Genomic DNA, 16,293 nt, shown 5'->3' with positions numbered 1-16,293 from the left:
GTGAAGGTCATGGACACACCTGCTGCCAGGGAGAGGAGGAGAGTGGCAAAGTGGAGGTTCTGAATATAAACTTAGGCTCATACTCAGCTAAAACAAAGCAAAACTACTGACATGGAGAAATACATACACAGATAAACACAGAGGGAAAAATAAAAGGAACTCCCAGGGGCCCACCATCTGCCTCCACAATTAGTGATGGCGGCCAATCTGGTTTCATCTGGTGTCCGCCCTCTAGTCCCTCCCTCCCGCATCACTGTGAAGGCCACCCAGACACCAGGCCATGTCATCCCTCACACTCACCCTTAGCAGCTCCTCACTGTGCCCCAGGTCATCAGAGCCAGAGCCGATGTCTGAGCCCCACACCAGGCCGGAGCCCTCAACCTCCGCTCCTACCTGCAGAGAAAAAAATTCTCATAACTTGGTTTCAATTGCCAGTCTCTCCCCAAGGACAGCCACATCACTGAAAGTTTTCCCACATTCTGTAGCTCTGTTAACTTCTGCTGCCACCTTTCCTTCTGGCCCTTTCTCCCGCTCTACAGCTACTCTCCTTCCTCACTACCTCCCAGCTGTGCAGCTGACACTCAGCTGTCCTCAGACACAATACATGCTTTCACATCTTCGCCTCAGCCTCCTTTCCTGTTTTGCAAATCCCTACTCATCCTTCAAGGCCCATGGTCACCTCCTTCATGAAGCCAGATATGTTGCACAGCCAGGCTTGGATGCCCCTCTCACCCACTACCGTGGGTAACTCTGAGAATTAAAATGATCCTAAAGACTTTCCAGAGTGGATGCTCTCTTGACTGTCCTTATTGTGCTTTTAAACCATTTCCTCAGGAGTCAGGGCGTCCATTTCCATTCATCACAGATCTCTGACACTCAACAGTAACCTATCTTCATTAGTAATGTGCCAGGATAAAGTACTGGGTGCTTGTGTCTCCTTTTCTCCTTTCTCTCTCACCTTCACAACCACCTAACTCCCCCCGCCCCCATTCTTCTCTTCTTAGAGCTTTAAAAAAAAATCCCACTATAAAAAGTCATAAGGGGATGGTAGAAACATCAAAATGTGTTAGGAACCTAACCACCCTCACAGTTCTACCACTTTGAGGCAACAACTGCTAACATTCTTAGGGAAGGTACTTCCTTCCAGGGTTTTTGCATGTGTCTATTTTTAAATAGTTAAGACCACACAATATGCTCAAATTTATAAACAGCTTTTTTCACTTAACATTGTATGGTATTTTTCCCCCCATCACAAAATACTCTGAATAAGCATAATTTTAAACTGCATATGTTCCATTATTTGATTATACTTGAATTCAACTAACCCCTGTTGGCTAGTTAAACCATGTCCGATTTTTTTCTACTATGGACAACACAGATTAAAATCCTTGTACACCAAGCCTTTTTACACATCAGACTCTTCTTCATGATGGATTCTTAGAACAGAAGTTTCTGGGTCAACACTATGCAGTTTTATGGCTGTTAATATATGCTGACAAACAACTTTCCAGAAGTAATAAATCATCAGTACTCCCACCAGCATAGCTGATCTCCCTACACCCTCAACAAGCCCCAACTTTTCAAAGCAGAAAACAAGAAGGACCTAAGGACAACTGATCCAGCTTCTTCAACAAATCAATGGCTAAGAGAAAAAAGTGGGAGACAACCATAGACTAAAAGAGACTTAAAAGACACATCAACCAAATGTCACATGTAGACCTTGTATGGATCCAGATTCAAACAAACATTAGTAAAAAGATTTTTTAAACTCCAGTATTAAACAATAGGAAAAAGCCATTGTTAATTTTGTTAGATGGATAATGACATTGTGGGTAAGGAAAACCAAAAAGGTCCAGATCAACCTATTAACAATACAGTATTTATGAGTTAACAATAAAGTATTTATGAGTTAAATGATACCATGTTTGGGATTTGTTTTATCCAAAAAGATGGTGGTAGGAGGTGGAACATATGAAGCACAATTGGAATGATGACTTGACCTCCCAGCCACCCTCTTTTACAGACAGCAAATGAGGCCCAAAGGAAAGAAAGGATGTGCGTGAAGTTGCACAGGTGCAGCAGGGTCACCGAAGCTCCTGTTGGGAGGAGCTTGATCGCCTCCCACGTGCACGCCTTTGATGCTTCCATTCCCTCTGCAGTCCCGCCCACCTCTCAGGCTCCCCACTTCCAGGATGGGAATCTCCTGACATTTGAGATGGGCCTTTGCATCTTTGGGGAGCTCTGCCTGTCCAAAAGTTCTCAGTTCAATGTGAGGGCCACATGGGACACAGAGCAGGTGCCCTAGATTTTTACCTCTTGCTTTTGCCTCTACAGACTTCAGCTTCCTTGTGTGTCCCAAGCTGGGGGCCCCTAGGGAGCCCAAACTGAGCAGTTTGCAAACCAAAAGGAAAACCCACCTGTGAGAAAGCCAGACACAGGCTCCTCCCAGGATTTCAGCCTTTCCTTCTCTCCTCTGCAAAACTGGCCAAGTCAAGTCTTCATGCCTCTACACCACTTACCGAAGTGACTGGAGGGATTATAGCTTCAGGAGTCACTGGGGGTACAGGGAGTAAGGGCCCCTCAGGGGGAGCACTGCCCGACCCTGACTCCTCTGGGTCAGCCCAGGAAAGGGGCTCCTCCGTTGTGGCTGCTGCTAAGTCTTCATCATCACCAGGACCCTAGAGCAAAACCCACAGGATGAGTCATGTCACCTAACCCGAGACATAATGTGCACATTGCAGCCTGCCTGGGAGTTTTGGTGACTGTCATTTCTATGGCACTGGCCCAATTTCAAAACACTTTCTTACCTACCACTGTCAGTACCCCCAACACATTCACAGAAGCTCAGACTCGTGACCCCCTTCTGAAATACGCATCTCCTCTAAGCCCCCGTGCCCAGTGACGGGGCGTTCACTGCCCCTCCTCCCAGCAACCCTTCCTACATAGGCCGTGCTCTCTGAGAAAGTTCTTCCTGGACAAAGCTAGGAGGTGGCAGGGTCGGGACAAATATCTGCTTCCCTGACCCCCTGTCATTGTCTCCTGCCTTCCTACAGTTAGTGCCCCACCCCCTCCGTCCCAAACAAGGGCTCTAAGAGCCCTCTGAGAAGGTGCATCTGCTCCTTTCTCGGGATGCTGACCTCTCTGCCTCCTGGGAGCCAAGGAGAAGGCTGGGAAGCACTTACAAAAGTGACCACTTGCTCAGGGGCCCCTGTGGGTGTCACAGGAGGCGGGCTGCCCGTGGGAACCTTGCTGGGCTCCTCATCCTCATCGTCGCAAGTGCTGAGAGACATTTCTGCTGTTGTCGGACCCCCTTCACTGACTGGACCCTGAAACAAAATGGGCGTGAGGGGCCATCAGATAACTGGCGTGGCCCTAGCGCCCCTTCCTTTGCTCATCTAAGACCTCTCAAATTGTCCCTTCCATCTCCCAGGGTCCCCTCCAGCACAAGTGAGTGTGCACAGCCCCACTAACAGGACAGCCACCCCCCTCCACAGGGGGCCTTCCTGTTTCCAGACAGCTCTGCTGGTTAAGTTCTAGTTTCTACTGAGTCAAGACTTGGCAGAGGAGGGACCTGGTGCCTAGTTTTCTCACCCTATGACAAGGGCTTTTCCTTTAAAGAAGTGGGGGGCCGAGGGAAATGAGGGGTGAGGGATGAGAGATAAAGGAGAAGAAGGCAAAGAAGGAGGTGGTGACCCTTGGGTTCATTAAGCCCAGAGGCCTGGAGAGCCGCCTGCTGAGGAGGGCAGACCCTCCCCCGAGTTTCACTGGGTTGACGTCAGGCCACAGGCGAAGGCTGGGAGCAACTGTGTGGAGTTACTTCAAAGGCCAGAGCTGTTGGTGTGCGATGGCCTGACACCTCCCTCCAGCTGTTCACTCAGCAAGTTCTCAGGGAGGCCCCACCACATGCAGGGATGAAGGAAGGTCGATGACCAAGATGTAAATAATCCCCGTCTCGCAGAGTGTGCCGTCTGGGAGGGAGCCGGAGCTGAACTGTTCACCACGTTTACTGTTCATGACAGTGACGATGCGACCTTCCCAGGGGAGGCGCGGGCACCTGAGTGTGTCTGTGGGGAGACTGCACAATCTGGGCTGGCGTCTCCTGGACACAGTGGTGTTTGAGCTGAACTCTGACGGATAAGCAGGAACTAAGGAGGGGAGGAGGGAGGAAAGGTTCTGGGCAGGGAGGAGGTGGTGTGGGAAGATTCTGACGCAGGAAGAGGCACGCTGGAAAACTGCAAGGTCAGGGAGGCTGAAAGGTTGGGCGCTGGGAGAGAGGGGCCCAAGGCCTGGCCAGGCCAGACCCTGCAAGCCTTGTAGGCCAGGTGGGGCAGCAGGGCCTGCAGGATGGGTGTCCCCACCAAGAGAAGTTGGGGGGATCACGAAGTCGGCCAGGCAGGAGCCTCAACCATCGCCTGGGCTGGGGACGGACGGCTCAGCCCAGGGCAAGGTGCTGGCAGTGGAGAAGGGTAGAAGGGGGTGGGTCCACCATATGTTTAGGTAGAAAAATCAATAAGACTTGGTGGTTGATAGGATATGGGGAGAAAGGAAGAGGGAAGAGAATCCTGAATTAGGATTGGATATGATGGGCACATTCATTTGAGGTGAGAACGCAGGAGGAGCAAAGATGAGGAGTCTAGGTTTAAATCTGCTGAGCTTGAAAAACTTGCAGGATACCCATTACAGTGACATTACAGGGACAGACTTGCCAAGTGTCCTGGAGCTGGGAACAGTGTCTCCAGGACCCCTAAGGAGAAGGCTGAGAAGTCCTGGCTGTGCTCTTTGACCTGTGGGGGACCTCTGACAGCCTGTGCTCATGCTCAGAAACATGCCATGGCTCAGCCCTCGTCACTTCTCCTACTCAACAGCCCAGCACACCCTCTCCCTGGACCTGACCTCTGCTCGAGGAGGTGGTGGTCTTTACACCAGCCCTGGGACTCACCCCCACCTCCCTGACTCACCCACCCCTTAGCTGGCTCCCCATGGACCTGCAGGGGCTTCACCACACCCTCCCTCAAAAGGGAGCATCTGTCAAGGAGGTGCCCCCAACCCATTGAGGCTCCTCTGGATTTGCTGAACAGAAGGCAGGGTCTGCTCCCAGCCATGACTTTAACCTTCCAGCACCTTACCAGAGTGACCCCTTCCCCAGGCCCCTGAGTGGACATGAAGAGGGCCAGTCCCCTGCTGAGCACAGTGCCGGCCTCTGCTTCCCCATCAGTGCTGGTGGGCATCTCGGCCTCCCTGGATGGTATCTCAGCAGAGCCTTCTTCAGTATCTGGACCCTGAACAGGAAGACATCATGGGGACCACGTCAGTGATCCACGGCCCTGTGGCTGGAGAGAGCAGCCAGCCCACACCTGAGTCTGTTGCTTCCTCTTCAAAGCATTTGCGCATCCAAGACCTCACCTTACACCACTGCCCTGGCTGCGGCACCCACATAGAAACCCTGACAGTACCCACCGCCCGAGGTGTGAGCACCCTGGCCAGCACGGTGCCTGTGTGTTCATCCCACTCCTCCCTGCCAACTCAGTGGCTGATGCTCACCAGTTCCTGCCATCTACCTGCCACTGTTCCTGAGAGTGAAGCTTCTACTGAGGGCCCAAATCGTGGTGCTGGGACCAAACCCAGGTCTTGGATGCACAACTTTCTAGGGGGAGCGGTTGGATACCCTCACTGACCACCTCCTCGCCTTTCTCTCTTAGCTCAGTGCCCTCTGCCTTCCATCCTTCACACCCCTCACTGCCCTCCCCAAGGTCACCAATTATCACTGTGACAGATGCAACTCATGCCCTGCTCTTCAAGCTTTTACTCAGTGGGAATCCTGGCAGGATCTGACATTGTTACCCAAACCCAGAACAAGCCACCACCACCCTCGCCTGGAATAAGACACAGCCTCTGAACCATAGCCCACCTCCAGGCTTGTTTCCTCCATCCTTTCTCGACTAAGGGCCAGGCGATCTTTCTAAAACCTACTCTGACTACATGACTTCCTTCTCTAATACCCTTAGCAACTCCCCATTTCTGCTGAGCACTCTCAGGTTCCTTCTCCTGGCTTCCTTGGACTCCGAGGCCCCCTTCAACCACATCTCCCTGCCTCCTCTCGCTCACTCTTGACCCCGAATGCTGGCAGACCATACCTCCTTAGGTCTTGGTGTGCTCATGGTGATGCCTCCAGGCCCTCGCTCCTACTGCTCCACCTCCTGGAACACCTGTCTCCTATCTGCTAGGCCACTTCTATACATCTCCTTGGTCTCACCTTCAACATCCTTTCCCAGGAGGGCTTCCTGTGCCCACAAGTCTGGGTTCTGGCTCCCATTTTGGTGCTGCCAGAGCCCCGTGTGCTTCTCCTATTGCACCTCTTACTCTCTGTCCCCAGGAAGCAGTCTACCCTGTTTACCTGGTGCCCAGCACAGCAGCACCCCAACGTCTGCTGAGTGAGTCAACAGACAGCTCACTCCCTCCTTGAACTTGGCCCCACAAGGCTGTAATTCTGCATTTTGCAGACAGATGAAGAAGGCCAGTGACTGCTCCCACCTGAGATGCTCACCATCCCCCAGAAAGAGGTGAAGCAGAGCATGCACTCCAAGCTACTTACTTCAGTGGCCCCTTCCCCAGGATCCTGGGTGGACATGGAGAGAGCTGGCCCCCCGGTAGGCACACTGCCGGCCTCTGCTTCGCCTGCAGTGCTGGTGGTTATCTCAGTGCCTCCAGCTGCTGCTGTTGCTGCCAAACCTTCTTCAGTACGTGGGCCCTGAAACAAAGGCATTGCAAGGGACCACGTCACTGGGCCCATAGTCCTGATCAACATGCCTGTCGCTGGAGAGAACAGACTGTCGGTACCCCTCCTTCAACATGCATTTCTGTAGCTTCTTTCCCTTGAAGTGCCTTCTTATCTGGACTTCACCCCAGCCCCACGACGGTCCCAGAATCACAGCATCCCAGGAACAGGAGAGACTGCATGGCACCTGTTTGCATGCGCCAGTGCTGAGAGTTCACTGCCCCGAGTCAGCCCATTCCAGCTCCAACACCTCTGCCTAGAGGTGTCTGCTTCCTGTGACTTCCCTTATGTACCCATCCAGAAGCCATAAGAACAAGTGGAAGGTCTCTGCCCATGACGATGCTTGAGACATGCAGGCAGCAGCTCCGTCCTGCTCAGCCTTAGGCTAGACACCTGCTTCCTCCCTTTCTCTCTGACTTACCTTCCAGATGCAGGAAGTGGAAACAGAGCAGCCTTGGCTGCTGGTGTCCCCCCAGTGACTATGTTTTATCTCAGTTTCCCAAGGGGTTTGTGTGTGTGTGTGTGTGTGTGTGTGTGTGTGTGTGTGTAAATTTGGGGTTGTTTTGGTTTGGTTTGCAAAAAAACAGTTCTTTCGATACTGAAAGCTGAGCAAAGTCAGACAGGTTTCCTTGCTGAAGGACTTTTCAGAGCCTATAAGGAAGATATAAGTGGTGTATTTCCTAAATTTATTTGACAACAGAACTTTTTTTTCATATAACATATTAAATCCTTGCAGAATTATTGTCCTAAACAACCAGGGAGAAGATAATGTCACAGAATTTAAAATGAAACTCTTTCTGATGTAACTTCAGCTAAAGTCCCAAAAAGGTTTTCTAATTATAATTAACTAATTAATTGTACAAGGTAAGTACAATTCCACTGTCATCAGGTAACTTCCACGTGCTAAAAGGAGGAACCAAGCCACTTATGTGGGGTGTGCTGAGAGATAATGCCCTGCCTCCAGGCCATGCAGGAAAGAGAACAGAACTCTTCTGGGGAGAGTAAGAATCCCTTTAGAGAGAATGTTAAGTTTCCATGGCTCTCCCCTCCCTTCTGTTCCCTATAAACCATTTGGTGAGCTGGATATGTATTCCTTGGAATTTGGGAGACAAAGGGACTGAATTTTTTATGTTATGCTGGACTGGACTTTGAAAATACCTGTACAAATAGGCTGTTATCAGATAGGGACTGGGAGAGTATGAGAATACCTGAATTTCATCTCAGGATGGTGGAAAGAATGACCTGACCCTGTGGGGGTTAGCAGAGGCCATTGTGAGAAAAATACATTTGTTTTACTTTGGTACCCAAATGTGTCCGGCATTTTAAAAATTGACTTTGCAGGTACAAAAACCAATTATGCAACCACACAGTGGACACTCCTGCAGTTAATCTCATTCTGTCTTGAAGGAGCTCAAAGAGCGGAAGAGGCTGTGCATCTTCACAATTGAGTGGGAGGGAGGCGAGTAGCATGGTGAGGACCCAGCATTCGTCCTGGGGCAGGTGTGAGGACCAGCTGCATCTCCTCCCCCTGTCCTGGTGCATCCCTGGAGAGCCTCTGGAGCCCTGGGACTCCTGCTGCCTCCGTCTCAGCAGGAGGGAGGCAGTCTCCACCACGTTTAACTAAAACCCTTGTTGTCCTCTATGGTGCCCAATACAAGTTGCCATCAAGTCTGAAATAAGCAAACAAATTTACCACTGACAAACCAAATGACATTTACCATTCACTCACCTCTTCAGTGACATGAAGGAAGGCCCCATCCCCTGAGCCAGAGTCTGTAACGGAGGCACTGTTCACAGTAGGAACCCCCTCCAGCGTGTCATTCAGGCTCTCACCAGACCCTAAGGAGGCAGGCATTCTGCAATTAATAACTGCATTTTGCATCTTGAAAAGGGAGAGGTACATCTTCACCAACTGACTTGAAAAGATGCCCAGAATACAAGATTAAAAGAAAACACAAAACAACAAGGCAGTATTGCATGTGCCCAAGGCCTGCATTTTCTGCTCTTTTGCAGAAGGATAACCATTTCGGACTGAAGTTACAGCCAATGCCAGAGCACTGAGATTTAGGTACAAGGTCAAAAAACAGCGCAGCGCGGCCGGGCGTGGCTCAGCGGTTGAGCATCGACCTGGGATCTAGGTGATCGAGGTTCGATTCCCGGTCAGGGCACATGCCCCGGTTGTGGGCTCGATCCCCAGTCTGGGGCGTGCAGGAGGCAGCCGATCAATGTCTCTCTCATCATTGGTGTTTCTATCTCTCTCTCTTCTTCTCCTTTCCTCTCTCTGAAATCAATAAAGACATATTTAAAATAAATAAATAAATAGGACCGATGAGATTTAAAAAACAAAAACAAACAAACAAACAAACAAAAAACGGCCCAGATGCTCACAGTAGGGGCTGGCTGAGCAAACTGAAGGCAATATACATATGGTTTCAATCAGTTTCTGCTACCAACTGCAAGGCTGGAACCCCGCTTTGGCAAGTCATTTAACTGTGTCTCAGGTTCCTCACCTGTGAACTGGGGATAATTCCCCAGTTGTTTTGAGTATTATGTACTACAAGGATTAAATAAATTAATACAAGGAAAGCATCAAGGACAGCCCCTGGCATAGAGTTAGACATCAATAAATGTTCATTGTCAGTGTGGTTCTATATTTGTAAAGGGAAAAAAACTATGAGTATACATGTTTTATCAACATTATATAATTAATATAGTTATTATGTAACACATAATATATGGATATATATGGATATGTGTGTGTGTGCTGATATACAATACACATTGGCTAAACCACAATACTTAATATTGGTTTCCTCCTGACCTGAGGATAGGGGAGGAAACTACTATTTTTTTAGTTCATATAACTCTGCGTTGATTAAACTGTTACCACAAAGACCTACTTCTTCTGCAATTTAAAAAACACATGGAGTCCTAAAGCAAAGGAAAAGAAATTATACTAACAAGAATACATGTCTGTTACAGGCTGGACTCCAGGTTAAGCGTGACTCATGCCTTCTCTCAACCTTCCCGCTAACCCATCTGACCTGCCTACAAGGACCTTCCTACCACCTTGCAGCTCGTGGGCAGAGCCAGGACAGAACCCTGCATTCTCAGTCTCCCCGCTATCGCTGCATGCAGTGTGTGTCTTGTTCTGATCTGCACATCAATACCTTATTATTTATTAACCCCATTCCCAAGAGAAGAAACAGGCCCCACAGAGAGCAAGTGGCTGAGAGAGGCCCTTGAAGCCAGGTCAGTCTGTCCCCATGCCCAGACATTTGTACACATGCTGTCTTTATGCATGTCCCATGGTATGAACAGTGTGTGTGTTGGTGGGTGAGGGGGGGTGCTCTATTATTCACAGGATCCATTGCACACCGGCATCCCCATCACTCTCTTGCATCTTCCCAGTTGTTACCACCAGGGGGTGCTGTGCAAGCAGCTGGCCCAACTCTGGGCCTCTGAGTCCCCACCCCTTGGAGGCTGGAGGAGAGAGCAGCCCATGCCCTGGGGCAAGAAGGTGTCAGGGACACTGGAATAAAACTGTAGGTGGGGCTCTCGGGCCCATTTCCCTCACCATCTGGACATTCTACCCAACAAGAAGAACAGGAACATTTCAGCTGGTTTTGTTGTTTTCGTTTGGCCTTTTGTTTGCCAGAGAAGGAATCTGGCCGATCCCAGGGAACAGGCAAGTTGTGCTTGGATCTGGGTCCCAGTCTGCATTTGGCTCCCTCCTCCTCTGAACTCACCCCTCAGTTTAGGAGAAGCCCTCATCCTGACCCCGCGGCCTCTGGCCCGTCCTTCCCCTCCTCAGAAATCCCAGTTCGGCCCAGGAGAAGCGCACTGCAGTTCATAAACTACCTCCACATCCTCTCATCCATGGGGACTGTGAGCGCGCACGTTGGACAGTTAAAAATCTGAAGCTTGGAAAAGTTAAGCAGCTTGCCCCAGCCCCGACAGGCAATAGGTGGCTGAGCTGGGCCTCCGGCCAAGCTGTCTGCTCCCGGCCAGCCCCACAGTCTTTCCACAGCAACACCCTGACTCCTTGGCTGTGCTGTGACTCTATGAAATTATCATACAATTTTTTTCTACTCAGTGCTGCATACCTTCTCTCACCCACAGACTTCCTTAGTTTCATTACTAAAATAACTTTCATTTACTGATGGCAGAAGTATAAAGAACAATGATATGTAGGATTATAAAAAGGCATGTAAACTACAGAACTACATAAAAAGAAAATTAAAACCACCCACAATCCTACCGCCCACAGAATATTACTCATGGCATTTTGTTGTATATTATCCTAGCACACACAAAGGCACATACACTCACATTGTTCTATGTGGCTAGATATAAATATAAATAACATTCAAAATTAGGGTCATAGCACACATATAGTTTTGAAAGGTGCTTTTTCATGGAGTATACTCTGAGCATGTCCTTGGGCCATTCAGTCTTCTGCAACACCAATTTCAGGGCTGTATATATGAATGAAATACAATTTGTTTAACCAGTCCCTACTGTGGGCATTTGGGTTGTTTTTAGACCTTGTACCTAAATCTCGCTGCTCTGGCATTGGCTATAACTTTGGTCTGAAACAGTTATCCCTCTGATAAAGAGCAGAAAATGCAGGCAGATCTCAGGCCTGAGGCACATGTCAAGCTGCTGCCTGGGGGATCACGTCAGATCTTGGGTTTTTGCCAGTGCTCCTCTGTATAGCTGGGCAGGGACCAGAGCCCTGGATAGGGAGCCAAGAGGCCAGACTGCCCCAGGGCCTGCTACTGACTTCCTGGGTGCCTGCCCCTTTCTGGCTATTAATTAGTTTTTCCACATGTGCCACACAGGAGTTTAGATGGCCTGATCCCCTGAGAATCGGGGAGTTTGTGGCCCAGGGTGGGAAGGGTGGGGATTCTGGAGTCAGGCCTGGGCACTGGCCCTGTCCCACCACTCACTAGCTGTGTGACTGTGGGCACATCACTTACCTCTCCAAACATTGTTTTTTCCATCTGTATAATACTGGCTAATAACAGCAACTAGGAGATGTGTGGTTGGGCTTGGGGATGATGTAAACACTTGGCACACAGTAGGCATTTAATAAGCAGCAACAATTATTACAAGCTTTTCTGTTAAACCTCAGGTCCTTCTGGGGGGCTGGAGCCTGGGGATTGAAAGTTCAGCTATCCAAGATGAAAAGCCAGCTCTGCCGTTTACAAGCCATAGAGCTTCGGCTGGGTGACTTTGGGCACACAGTCATCACCTGATAAAAAACCACGGTGTGGGAAGGCACACCCAGGACTTGCCTTGCTCAGTGCTGCTGTACAGGATGGCGCTCAGGTTGGCGGTTTCCGGGGTCCCCTCAGGTATAGGCTCACCAGAAAGCTCCTCATCCTCAGAGGGAGGGGATGTAGTTGGAGGCGTGTTTATGGGTTCAACTTTTGTTTCTTTAGGCTGAGGGGAGAAAAAATGAGATTCAAAGGATTTACTTAACAGGAAAGCAGAAAACAATGGCAGTGAATATCACTGGAGAAAAGAACATACCCCTAAAGTGCTGAATAAACCGAGAAGAAAGCTATGGTGCCCCTGGGCCATCACTGAACCCGCCAGGGCCCGTAAAAGGTACATGGAGGGGTCATTTAGTTCTATTCCATTTATAGCAAAACTCTGCTAAACCTGCCTGACGCCCTCTGAGCACAGAGACCACGAGTCCATGTCCCAGGCCAGGATGGAGGAGCTGCTCCACAAAGATCTGCTAGATTAGGGAATGAATGAAGCAGGCTGCACTCAGTGAACACTGTGTAAATCCAATCCCAGATGCGTGCTGGTCAGGAATGCCTCTGAAATTAAAAGATGGGTGTGGTTCCCTTTCTAGGACACTTCAGCTTCTGCGTAGTTTTTCCAAAGTCAGTCAATATCTCAACCGACTTTACCAACTAGGAAAGAGGAAACAAACGAACCCCCCTAACAGTGGGAAACACAGAGCAGTTCAGAGATCTAGGTAGAAATCTTGATTGGCTGGGGTGGGGGTAGGGGAGGCAGTGGGCGCAGCAAAGGTCATGACATCACCCCCAGGCCCAGGCTCAGGTGGCAGCTCCGGAGACCCAGCGTTCAGTGTTATCCCTTTCTGAGCTCAAGGGGCTAGAGGGTGAATGAAAGGACCCTGCTGACCAGTATTGGACCTGTGATGTGAACGAGAAACAACTACGACATTAAGATTTCAGGGTTGGCCCTGGCCGCTGTGGCTCAGTTGGTTAAGCACCTTCCCATGCACCAAGGAGTTGCTGGTTCGACTCCCAGTCAGGGCACATGCCCAGGTTGTGGGTTCCATCCCTTGTCGGGGTGTATGCGGGAGGCAGCCAATCGCTGTTTTACTATCACATGGATGTTTGTCTCTCTCTCTCCCTCTCTCTAAAATCAGTAAAAAGGCCTGGCCGGGCATGGCTCAGCGGTTGAGCATCGACCTAGGATCCAGGAGATCAAGGTTCAGTTCCCAGTCGGGGCACATACCCAGGTTGAGGGCTCGATCCCCAATGACTTTCTCATCATTGGTGTTTCTATCTCTCTCTCCCTCTCTTTTTCTCTCTCTGAAATCAATAAAGATATATTTAAAAAATAATAATAATAAAATCAAATCAGTAAAAACATATTTTAAAAAGAAAAAGATTTCCGGGTTAATTTGTGACTATAGCCATCACTTACCTATCTTGACTAATAGTAGAAAATTATTTCCTTAATGTCAGAAACTAGTGTATAAACAATGAATCTCTGGTCCATCAGAACAAGGAGGGTTCTTATGGGCCTCATAACTTAGGATTTAATGGTTCAGTTCTTACAATCAATCTTGGATCAAATCCCAGCTCTCTACTTATTAGTGTTGTTATGTTGGGCAAGTCATATAACCTCACTAAGCCTTAGCTTCCTCTGTAAAATGGGGCCAATAATAACTACTTACAGGGTATAAAGAGCATGGAGGTGCTCAGCACAGGCCATGGTATGAGCTCACCAATGGCAGCTGTCGTCAACATCACTAGAATTCTAAAGTTTGAGAAAGAACAACACCTCGATAGTGATTTTCTCTGGTATCAAAGATAATTGTTTTTTTAATCCCTTTACTTATCTGCAGTGGTAGCTTTTTAAATAATAAAAGTGGGGGACAGAGCCAGGAGGCAGAGAGAGGGAGTGGGGCCAGTTCTTTGGTGAGAAGTCTGGCCTTGGACCTGGGGCATCTGTGGGGTGTTAGGCTGGGGGTGGCCTGGGCAGGTATATACTTTGGGGAGTTCACCCTAGTGCCAATGAGAGCATGGGTTCAGGGAGTTGAGGTTAAGCCAAGAGACCAGGAGACTGCACTGAAGAAGCCAGTGAGGCAGGAACCAGAGTGGTATTGAGGGAGCAGAGAGCAGGGACCAGCCCAGGAGAAGATGTGAAAACCATTAGGATTCCCCATTTCTCCCCAGCTGTTTGGCCACCTAATAGGGGAATAAGTTCTGAAGGGTGGATCGTAGGCAGTTCCTCTCCTCTTCCTGCCAGGGCCCCCTGATGGTCTCAAGAAATCCCATCTCTAGCCTGGAGCAAAGCTGCTGGTGGATGGAAGTGAAGTTGCTTTACAAGGGACTTGGGCTTTGAGATGCAGGACAGCAAGGTGAGGATGGGCTGAGCTCTGTAACTCAAGGTGGCAATGATTGAATTACATGAAATCACTGATTCCAGTCTATCAACCAAAAAACAAGGCAGCCACAAGTCCTTGTTCAAGGGCAGAGGGTGAATCTGGTGAGCTGACCCTTGGTGGTCAGGGTCAGGGGTCCTGCCCCCAACAAGCAGCTGCTGGTTTTCAGGGGTTAATGTGGATGGAGAACCAGTGTGGCCTGTGACAAAAATAGGAATGTTGAGTCTTAAGACTTTTTTATTAAAAGTATGGTGATTTGCTGAGTCCTCACTCATATTCAACACATATTTCCTGAAGCCCTACTGTGTGTCAGGAATTTGGCTAATCCCTGGGGATAAGGAAATGAATAAATAAGACAGAGTGGCTGTCCTCAAACTGTTGAACTATGGGGAGACTCAGACCCAGACCCAGACACAACTAACTGTGATTTCTGTGACACATGGAATAGGAGAAGTGAGAGCCAAGTGCAAGGAGGGAAGTTGGCAATGGCCTCCAGCTAGGGGCTGGGACGGGATCCTGAAGGATAAATAGGAATTGGCCAGGCAGAGAGGGGGGCAGAAAGGGCCCTTTTTGCAAACAGAACCCAGGAACGAAGGTTTCCACTAGTGGGGAAAGTGCTGGGTGTGTCTGGGGATCTGTGAGAATTTGGGTGTGGCTGGAAGAGAGATCCTGGCTATGGGTCAGAATCACCTGCAAAGCTTTTTTTTGTAAGTACAGATTCTTGAACCTTGCTCTAGATCTACTGAGTCTGAATATCAGCCCAGGCAAGAGCCTTTTTTAAAAGACCTCCCCGTTCTCACTGTCCGCCCCCCCCCAAATCTGATGCACAGCCAGGCTGAGAAGTATAGGGATATGAATTCTAACACAGCATAAGATAGAACTTTCCAGAAATGGAAAGGCGTGTCAGCAGAAGCTGACTTAGTAGGGGGCAGAGTGGGGGAGAAGGGACTCTTACCCTAAATGGGGAAGGAGGTGAGGAGGGGCTGGCTCTTAAGTCCATGATTCAGTTTGCAGGTCATGGCTTTTGTCTTGAAGGGTGGCAGTTGGAAAGGGTGAGGGCAGGGAAGTAATATTCATTCCAAGAGAGAAGCCAGACAGAGAGGGAGGGGAATGTCTGAGAGTAAGAGGGAAATTCCCTCCACTTGGAGGGGTGGCCAGGAAGGGCAGCCATGGAGACCCTGCAGGAGATGGTGAAAGGGGAAGTCCCAGCTCTGGGTGACATGACTAGGGCCACTCTGGTCCCTCCCTGGGGGACCTGGCCCTGCTCCCTCCTCGCTGACAGCCTCAGACGCCTCTTTGCCTCAGTGCACCCTCTGGGGAATGAAGGGAAAAACACAGCCCTGCAAAGGAGGCTAGAGAGAGTGAGCGCTCTGCAGCCTCAGGACCCGCAGCTCCAGGACCTCCAGGCCAGAGCCACAGCCCTGGGGATGAGATGCGGGGGGGGGGGGGGGCTCTTAAGGACTAAGGGCAGCCACAAGAGTTTCCCAGGAGGAACGGACACTGTAACGCATCACCTCAATCCTCACAATAGACCAGCCCATGAGTTTCCCAGGGGTCAATGCATCCTACTCTCCCACTGACACTGGTCTGCTCCATCTAACTGAAGAGGAAACTGACACTCCAGGAGGTGAAGTTACTGGCTCCAAGTCAACAACCAGTAAGTGGCAGAGCAGAACTCATACTTGGCGGGACTCTGCGCTACACCAGTTGTCTTAAAACCACTGAGGACAGTGGGGTTGGGGAATCTAGGAAGGAAAGTATTTGGGGTGTCCCAGAGGCCACCGAGTTCATCAAATATCTTTTTCACCTCTCCAGACACTTAGGGGATTTATTCCATGCTCATTCCCATCGGCTCTGC

General features: G+C 49.7%; 1 protein-coding gene across 1 annotated transcript in view; it reads right to left on the bottom strand.

The window, feature by feature from the left end:
- COL15A1 (collagen type XV alpha 1 chain) overlaps nt 1-16,293 on the bottom strand; it is a 93,640-nt gene that overhangs the window by 39,125 nt on the left and 38,222 nt on the right. Inside the window, exons 6-12 of the mRNA XM_087822784.1 lie at nt 12,076-12,223; nt 8,505-8,614; nt 6,593-6,748; nt 5,127-5,279; nt 3,183-3,326; nt 2,520-2,678; nt 301-393 (exon numbers count right to left, since the gene is read on the bottom strand). Coding sequence (XP_087678910.1) covers nt 301-393; nt 2,520-2,678; nt 3,183-3,326; nt 5,127-5,279; nt 6,593-6,748; nt 8,505-8,614; nt 12,076-12,223 — 963 coding nt within the window. The remainder of the gene's footprint in view (nt 1-300; nt 394-2,519; nt 2,679-3,182; nt 3,327-5,126; nt 5,280-6,592; nt 6,749-8,504; nt 8,615-12,075; nt 12,224-16,293) is intronic.

Source organism: Miniopterus natalensis, chromosome 12, assembly GCF_054644295.1.
Source record: "Miniopterus natalensis isolate mMinNat1 chromosome 12, mMinNat1.hap1, whole genome shotgun sequence".
Classification (NCBI taxonomy): domain Eukaryota; kingdom Metazoa; phylum Chordata; class Mammalia; order Chiroptera; family Miniopteridae; genus Miniopterus; species Miniopterus natalensis.
Note: the sequence above shows the minus strand (reverse complement) of the source record. Positions and strands in the feature narration are given on the sequence as shown.